Source organism: Cupressus sempervirens, chromosome 2 (genome assembly GCF_028749045.1).
Source record: "Cupressus sempervirens isolate cs-2001-9-10 chromosome 2, ASM2874904v1, whole genome shotgun sequence".
Taxonomy (NCBI): domain Eukaryota; kingdom Viridiplantae; phylum Streptophyta; class Pinopsida; order Cupressales; family Cupressaceae; genus Cupressus; species Cupressus sempervirens.
In genome coordinates, this window is record NC_143119.1 from 627,055,759 (window position 1) to 627,065,600 (window position 9,842).

Sequence of the window (9,842 nt, forward strand, 5' to 3'; positions counted from 1 at the left end):
CTGCACTTGGTCCTGATCAGGTAATATGGGATCTGAATAATAAGGAGACGGTGATGCTTCTAAAATAAGGAGACGGTGATGCTTCTAAAATTATCTGTAGCTAATGAACAACTTCCTCAGATTCCATCCGACAAGATAGCTGCTGAGTTATGGGCACATCTCAAGAATCTAAATGAGACTTCTGACAAAAGAAGAGCCTTCTTCCTAAAAAACACTTTGTTTTCTATTTTCATGGATAAGTGCACATCACTCTAGACTCCACTAAATCAGATTCAAGAAATCCGTGATCAATTGCTTGCCATTAGTCACAAGATGGAGGAGGACATTGTAGTCATAACCCTAAAAAGTTTGCCCAAGACCTACGAGCACTTTATCGAGACTCTCAACATCACTTCTACTGGTGTTGATCCGAAATTCATTTATCTCTACAAACTTTTGCTTCAACAAGATCAATGGAAACAACAATTTCGTACCAGCTCTAGCTCCATCTCCATAGAACAAGCCTTTGCTGCAATCCTTTTAGAAGGATAAAGGAAAGTTTCAGCAGTCATCTCAGCAATAGTCTTTTGCTCTAGCATCAGATGGCTCTAAGAAGAAGACCATTTAATGCAACTAATTGCCACAAGTTTGTGCACATGAAGGTTGAATGTTAGAAACACTTAGTTGCACAATCTAAGCAATCAAGTTCGCAACCCAAAGCACACAGTGTAGAGCACACTAAGCAAACAGAATCTGCCTTCATGGCTAAAAGACTTGCAGATCATGTGAAGTCGTTTGCCTGGTACATTGATTCAGGTACTTCTCATCACTTCACTCATTGCAAAGACTGATTCACTAACTAACAACCTTATTCAAACTCTATTATTTTTTATAGCGAAGAAGAGTACACTGTTGTCGGCAAAGGCAACATTCAGATTCAATCTACTGGGAGGAACCTCATTTTCCTCAATGTGTACTACATTCCAGGGATGGAACTAAATCTCCTCTCAGTCAGTCAGTTACTATGACATTCTCCAAACCTGGATGTCACCTTCAGTTCACATCAGTGCACCATTATTGATCGGGCGACTCAGTCTACTGTTGTAGTGGGTCTTGAGGATCATAGTCTTTTCCGACTTACTGATTTTGGTGATTCTTGGGACTTAGCTATGGCTGCTCGGCAGTCTTTTGTTAGCACACTTTGGCATTAGTGATATGGGCACTTAAATGTGCATTATCTCTCACAGCTTACTCAGGATGAGCTTGTCCTTCAATTGCCAGAGATTCAAACTCAACAACTTGGAGTTTATGATGCATGTCAAGCTGGGAAGCAACATCGCACACCTTTCACCAGTGGCAATTGATGGTGAGCTTCTCAGGTACTTCAACTTGTTCATGCCAATATCTGTGGCCCTACGGCCACTCCTTTTTTTTTTGGGTCTAGGTATTTTTTGTTGTTTGTTGATGATTTCAATAGAAAAATGTGGGTGTATTTCCTTAAAAAGAAATCAAATGCATTTCTTGTATTTTAGAAGTTTAAACCTTTAATTGAAAAGAAGTCTGGAAGATCTATTATTACTCTTAGATCAGGCAATGGGGGGGGGAATTTTGTTCTAATGATTTCTCTAGCTTCTTGGACACTCATGGCATCGAACGCCAATTAACCACACACCACAACATAACAGTATAGTTGAACAACGGAACAGAACAATCACCGAGATGGCTCGATCCATGCTCGAACACAAACATGTTCTGAAGAAGTTCTGGACAAAAGCAATCAACACTACAATTTATCTTTTGAATTAGTCACCCCCAGTGATGGTCAAAGGTAAAACACCAAAAGAGGCCTGGTTAGGTTGCAAGTCTAGAATCAATCACTTGAAAGTTTTTGGCTCCCTTGCTTTTGTTTGGATCCCTGATGCATCACGCATGAGGTTGGATGCCAAAAGTCAGAAACTCGTGCATGTTGGATACAATAGTCTTCACAAAGCCTACCACTTGATCGACACTAAGACATCTCGTCTCATCTACAGTCGTGATGTAGTCTTTGATGAGCAGCAAGGACCTTTCATGTTTGTTTCTCATGTTCCTGATCCAACAGACCAACTTATGAAGGCTCATGATTTGGGAGTTAGGCTTCCATTAGGTCCACCTTATGGGAGGGCTCCAGTAGCTCCTGCAGCTCCAGTTATACTAGTGATCCCTATACAGACACTTCCAGCTTTTCTTGCAGGATCGCCTCGATTTGTAAATGCTTCACCTGAGTTTGATCCAGATTCTTCTGATGAGGAACCTGATAACTAAGCATCTCTTGATACTACTGTTGGTCATTCTCCTCTCTGACCTAAGTGGTGGGCTAAGACACTTGTTGATTTTCGTGATGATGAGCTCATTGATGGGAGAACTGCTCAAAAAAAAAAAAAACCTACAGAGTCTGATAACTTTTCTCTCATGGCCAACATTCACAATGTGTTTGAACCTCAAAGATACTCTGAGGCTAAAGGAATACTAGAGTGGGAACAGGCCATGACATCTGAACACTAGAGCCTATTGAAGAATAACTCCTAGGTCCTTTTTGATCTTCCACTAGGAAAGAAACCCATTGGCTGTAAATGGGTTTACAAAATCAAATACAAATCGGATGGTACTTTAGATAAGTACAAAGCTCGTTTAGTTGCAAAGGGCTTTTCTTAGCGTCAAGGCATTAATAATGAGATCTTTGCTCCTACTACAAAGATGAGCACCATTAGATTAGTCCTGGCCATGGCAACACAATTTAGCTGGAAGGTCCATCAAATGGACGTCAAGAGTGCATTCCTGAATGGTGGTCTCCATGAAGAGGTCTATATGACACAACTTTCTGGTTTCAAGGTTGTTGGTAAAGACCATTAGGTTCTTAGATTGGTAAAAGCTCTCTATGGCTTGAAGCGAGCCCCTCGAGCATGGTACATAAAAATTGATAAGTACCTTAGTGATCAAGGCTTCAAGAGGAGTTCTTCAGACTCAAATTTGTACACCAAGACTACTAACAATTTCATCATCTTTTGATCATTTATGTGGATGATTTGATCATCATTGACAGTTCGGCATCTTTGATTCAGGGAATCAAACAAAATTTATGTCATTCTTTTGATATGACTGGCCTTGGGCTCATGCATTGGTGCCTAGGTGTTGAGGTTTAGCAATAGTCTTCTACTATATTCATCTCTCAGTCCAAATATGTCAAGACTCTATTAGACAAATTTTGTATGCAGGATTGCAAGCCTGCATCTACATCTATGGAGAAAGGTCTCAAGTTATCCGCAAAGTCTGATTCTCCTTCTGTTGATGATACTACATACAGGCAACTAGTAGGCAGCCTCATCTACCTCTCTACTACTAGGCTTGATATCAGCTTTGCAGTCAGCTATATTGCATACTTTATGACAGCTCCTAAGGCTGATCATTGGATGGCCACAAAGTGTGTGCTTCATTACATGAAGGGCACTTCAAATTATGGACTTTTGTACTCTCAAAGTTCTACTCCTAGAGTCAATGGGTTCATAGATTCATATTGGGCAGGCTCTGTTGATGATAAAAAGTCAACTTCTAGATATGTGTTCAGTTTGGGATCCAGTGCAGTCACATGGACCAGTAAGAAGCAACAAGCAATTTCTCTCTCCTCTACAGAGGTCGAATACAAATTGACTGCTAAGGTAGGATGTGAAGTTGTTTGGCTTTGTCGGATGCTTGGGGATATGCAGATGTCACCAACAAAACCGACTACTCTATTTGTTGATAACGAAGGCGTTATCAAGTTAGCCCGAAATCCAATCTTCCATTAATGAACCAAGCATGTGGATGTTCACTGTCACTATATATGACAGCTGGTTGAAGACGAGACAATAGATTTGCAGTATGTTCATACCATAGATCAGACTGTAAACATTCTCACCAAGCCTCTTGGTCCTAATAAGTTTGTCAAATTCAAAGGACAACTTAGTGTTGTGGATAGATTAACCATTAAGGGAGGGTATTATGATAATAGATACACATCTATTATTAGTTAATGGTAATCTATTTATAAGCTATTATAAATATTAGAATGTTTCTAATATTTAAGTTAGCTGTAGATAACTGATAACTAAAATAGAAGGTTTCTATTCTTTACAATCGTTTCCTAAGAAAACATCATTACATTCAATTGTAAATTAATGACCTCTTGGTCTCTGTTAATAATAAGCAAGTATTTTACCAATTACTTCATAATAAATTGATTGTCTTGCATTTTTTTGTTTCTTCTTTATCTCTAGTTCAAATTTTAACATGCTTAATATAGCTTTTATGAGATTTCAGTATTTTAGCTCTAATATATTTCTACCTTCTTGGATTTCATGTCAATGATGATTTTTTGTCATCTTTGTTGAGCCTATATGGAAGTCTATGTGTTAAGTTACCAGATTCTCTCCTGCACCTAAGAATTCCTAGTTCAATTCTTCAAAAGTCTGGGCCTTGTGAAATTCTGTCAAAAGTTTGCCACAGCGACCAATTTTTGCTAAGAATTCTCTCAAAGGAACCCTGGCAGAATTCATACAACTTTTCAGCGACATTGATTCCAACATAGGAACCCGGACAGAATTTCAAAGAATCTGATCAAAAAACACCTTTTTGTTTACTTTTCCAAAAAGATTTTAATGTCAAATTAGACTCAGAATTGGACTCAAGCACATGTTTGGACTCAAACTAATAATCATATTAAATTTGAACTAAATGCTACTTGAGAAGAATCAGGATGTATAAAAGTGCCACACATCTATTATGGAATGTATGTTGTGCATATAGGCTAACACGTATAGAAAACTATGGATTGAACAAAATTTGGAGAGATCTTTACTGTGGTTAAATTTAGATCCAAAGCCTACTTTAATAGCTTCATCCAGTCTGATCCGAAGCTATTGTCTTTGAATCATTGAGTATGACAATTAATGTGTGAAGCTTACAATATGGCACAATCACAACATTGGCCTTTAATGGGCCTATAGCATTACTCTTTGTGATTCTAATTTGGAACAGCAGAATGACAATGATTCGCTTGATGGTTTTTTATGGTATTTGATTGTGATGGCTGATTATTAATGTTGACATTATTGTTTTCAAACTGAAACATTGATATGGTGGTGTAGTTTGCTATGTTGTTTTAAAATTAGCATATTGGGGTATGAACTTATTTGCTGTGTCATATTTGTGTGTATGCATGTGTATTCTTGTACAGACGAATCCAAATCCAACCCAAAAATAATTGAACGAATTTCAAATCCAGATCCGTACCGGAATCTGAACTAGAACTTAGTCTATGTGTTTCAAACATTTCCATTTGTAGATCTCAATACAAAGAGATAAGTATTCCATGATTATGAATGTTTGTTATACAACTGGTAATAGTCTATGCTTTTGCATTGATCTTTATGATAGGTTGACTTTATGAGTTATTATTAATCTCTCTTGGTTGCAGGACAAATCAGGAAGCAATAGAGATTATATGCAGAATAATGCATGGGGACATTACTTGCATTCTTGAACTGAATTGATGATGCATATCTCCATTAAAAGTGAAAGATAATATGCAGGAAATGATATTCAGAGGGAGACTAGTTGGATTGAGAGGGAGATTGTGTCTAACTCTTTGCATGCTTATGTGGCAGTGTAACTATTGTAGCTCCCTGTTTGGTCAAATTGGAATCAGCTAGCTTATTGTGGAGATCAAAGATATCCCTATCGAGAGAGAGTCTCTATAGAGAGAGAATCTCAACCATTCTTATACCTATTGTCAATAAGTTCTTCTTTGTGAAGGAGAAGTTAAAGGTGGAATGCCTTGTTGATGAGTTTTTCTCTGTGAAGGAGAAGTTCGAGGTGAAATCCCTTGTTAATGAGTTCTTCTCTACGAGAGAAGTTCAAGGCGAAATCCCTTGTTCCACCCTCTATGAGTAGGTATGGTTGATCTACCCTCTATGAGTAGACACAACAAAAATGCATTCATCTCTAGGAAAAGTCTGAGGTGAAAGCCCTCATTCCACCCTCTGCAAGTAGGTATCACAGACCACCCTCTATGAGTAGGAATGGTGGAAATGCATTCTTCTCTAGGAGAAGTTTGAGGTGAAATCCCTTGTTCAACCCACTGCGAGTAGGCATAGTGGACCACCCACTACAAGTAAGCATGGTGGAAGACGTGTGTGACTCCAAGACTTTAATTTTATGTACTTATGAAGTAACTATGATGAATATGTTATGCTGAGATAACATGTTTTCATGTGAACCCACATGATGAGAATTTAACATCTTTGGTTGCAGCTATGTGTGTCTATCACAGTAAAGATCTCTCTCTTTCTAAGAGGGAGTGTTGAAGATTGTAGCTGCGATAGAGATCTTTATCTCCGATTTTGTTATTTGATAGACATTATACCTATGTATTGTGTCAACAGCTGGAGAAGATATTTGAGATAATAGAAGAGACCTATCATGCGGAGATGCATGAATTTGGAAATATGAAGAGACTCGTTAAAGGAAATTGAAGAGACCTTCAATTGTGATACGAAGGGTCTCTCAATTCTATATATATATATATATATATATATATGAGATTGCTTTGTGCGTGTACATAATTGGTATCAAGTTGAAAGCATTGTACTTGAACATTCATATATCAATAAAAGATATATTTTTCTGGTGTGGCTGGGTTTCTCCCTTCAAGGGTTTTCCAAGGGTAAATTGTTGGGTCTTTTGTGTCTATTTTTTCTACTTTTTAATTGTTGTTTATCATGACTTCTGAGCAACATTAACATTTTTTTCATTAAAATTTATCTTAATAAGCTTTCAAATGGTGGCTTCAACCATTCCTGATAGAGCACATTTGATATAGAAGTACCATATATGCATTTGTGTGATATGGAGACCCAAAGAGAAACCCAAGAGAACGTAGAATATTTTCTTAGTATTCAATCTAGTAAATGTTTTAAAGAGTAACTCTGTTTTTATATGATCTGAGACTACTTTCAGGGAGTTTAGAATGAACAAAGTTCTTATATTATTTGTTGGCAGCTTCTATAGTGTAGTGTAATATAGATATTTTAATGTTGTGGGATATTTCTGTATGTAGGAGTATTTTTATATTCAAGCCATCATTTGAACAATTATTTTGTATAAGCAGGCATTTCTCTAGTTTATATGCACGTTGGTTATAACATACATGACAAAGAACCTACAGAGCACTCAAGCACCTCTAAGAATTTATTATTTGTAAGTCATGGAAGCTTCTGTGGTGTAGTACAATATAGATTTCTAATGTTGTGGGATATTTCTGCATGTATGAGTTTTTTTATATTCAAGTCATCGTTTGAATTTTGAACAACTGCTTTGTATAAGCAGGCATTTCTCTAGTTTATGTGCACGTTGGTTATAATGTACATGACAAGGAGCCTACAGAGCACACAAGCAGTGTGTTAATATGGGGAACGAACAGCAATTTTTTCAAAATCAACCACTTTGGACTTTTCACACTCAAGCTTCTATACTTATCACATCCAAAATACTAAATTAAAAATCCAGGAATGGTTTATTGGCATTTTTTAATTTTTTCCATTTAACATTCATTAATTTTATCTAATAGTATCATATTGTATGGCACGTCTTTGAAAACTTAATATGGAATTAACAATGTTGAGCTGGTAGTAAAGTTTGTAAATTAATCGCCAATACAACCAACTTCTATGCATTTTCTTCATATCTAACAGGAATCGGATAAAGACATAGGACAAGAGGAAGACAGTGCTGGAGATGGATAAAGGAAACTATTACTTTTGAAGGAGGTTGATTTCGTCCCTTGCATACTGAATGGGAAACCTGTTGGACTAATTCTTGACAGTCTAGAAGGTATAACTATCCTATAATCCTACTGAATTAGTTCCTGAATAGATTGAACTATTAATATATTTTCAATATTTATTTGTATTTAATGACTATTTTCATGCACTGTTGTAATGCTTCGATAAATACCCAATTTAATTCCGGGTGATGTTTCACTAATGGCCCAGAGACAGCCCTCGGGATGTCTTAATATTATATTTAACAGTACAGACATTGTGGAAACATAAGAATTAGATACTTGTTTATACTTTCTTGCATAACCTATACGAGATCCTGACTGGTGATACCATGCTTATACAAGGATGGCATGCAGGTGAAATATGTGATTCCATTCTAGGGCTACCCGAAAGCAATGAAATATTGATGCTCCACTATTATAACCTGCAGTAAGATAAATGGACTTTGCTACAATTAAGTTTTCAGAATTTTGAGCTTGCATATGAGAAAGTCTTCGTCTTTACACAAGTGGCCGCCAACAGAGAGAAATTGATTTTATCTTCGTGTATGATTTTATTCTTCCAAGAATTTCCATTATGCAAGGGGAAAACTTGGACACGGCCAAATTCAAACCCATTTGAATTTTTACTTGATAAAATTATGTAGTTGTATGTGTTTCTTACGTGTCAGAAATCCTTGGGCGTGACCGGTATTGGATCATCCATCCCCTGTTTGTTAGAGGCAGTCCCTATTTCTACTCCTTGACTATAAGGCATCCTCTTTCAGTAGTGGTTGCTACATCAATTAAAGTTAATTGGATCAGAAATGTTCCCACCGCGAAAGGACCTTTTTAAATCTATTCTCCTACCCATGGCCTACACCTTGGACAGAAATAAATATGCAATGTTCAATCAAACTTATCGAATATGCCCAGCACAGAGACATTGATATTCCCTCGACACCCGGATGAGAAGAGGCAAAGAGAGTGGAATCTAGACAAAAGCACTTGGAATTCTCCTCTGCTGACTTAAATCCGAAAACTACTCTGCCTTATATGTATTTAATTGGATTACATTAGCATGTACTAATGCTGTGGCAAGCCGAGCTTGCACTTAGGGTAAAATTCGTAATCACATTGACTAGTGAAGAAAGATAGTTTCCATAAAGCATTAGACTCTTGCGAAATGAAAATTCATAAGCAATTTGTAGTCACATTATGCCGTAAGATTAAGGAGAATTGAGGCGTGTAAGCATAGGTGTTGTGTCAGGTCAGATTAACATACAATTAGTAGATTACCTTTTGCGATCTGAGAGAGCAGTGTAAATGAGGAGTTTGGAAGGGAAAGACGAATACAGGGACTGGAGCAGCATCCCCTCACACACGTGTTATCTTCCTCTGCTGTCATCCCCATCTTCCCCACACACTCTACTCTTGATTGAATTTCTCGTCTAGTTGATTTAAACTTCTCGGCTTGTTAATATTTCCATTTGAGAGAGGGCATGACTGAACTGGATCATGCATGTAAGCAAAATTGATTGTGAAGCAATGGCGTGCCACATCCAGGTCATGCATGTTAGAATTGTTGCCGCGGGCCTCCTCAGTCTCGTTCTCCACTTTATTATTAAAAAAATCCGAGCAATGTGTGTCACTTAATCATCCACTATTACGAGACATATAATGCGTTTATATATATAGAGGTATATATAGCTAGTGGCAGTCGCGGCGCAATAGGAAAAATATTTACTTTTTATTTTTTATTTTGATAAGGTTACTATAAAATTGTTAATTAATTTTTAATTAGAGTTGTATGAAGTTAGTATAAAATTATGCTTCAAAATATTTTTAAAAATTTAATATAAGGAGTTTAATATAGATTAAAAATATATTTTTTATTTTTGGGATATTGTAATGTAAAATGTTATAGTCATACATAGATATATGGTTAGGGACAAAGTTACCATTATAGTTAATGTTAACCTTAGGGATAGAATTAGGGTTAGGGTTAGCATTACAGTTAGGGTTGGAG

At 36.9% G+C, this 9,842-nt stretch overlaps 1 protein-coding gene across 3 annotated transcripts in view; it reads right to left on the reverse strand.

Moving 5' to 3' along the window:
* The window catches only part of LOC149574932 (protein kinase family protein / protein phosphatase 2C (PP2C) family protein), a 91,970-nt gene extending 82,477 nt beyond the window's left edge, over positions 1–9,493 (reverse strand). For 2 of the 3 annotated variants that reach the window (XM_089814786.1, XM_089814785.1), the window contains exon 1: positions 9,113–9,490. In XM_089814786.1, coding sequence (XP_089670912.1) covers positions 9,113–9,227 — 115 coding nt within the window. In that variant the 5' untranslated portion in view covers positions 9,228–9,490. Of the gene's footprint in view, positions 1–9,112 lie in introns of all 3 variants that reach the window. The other variant, XM_089814787.1, reaches the window with a different exon arrangement.
* Positions 9,494–9,842: the final 349 nt, after the last annotated feature.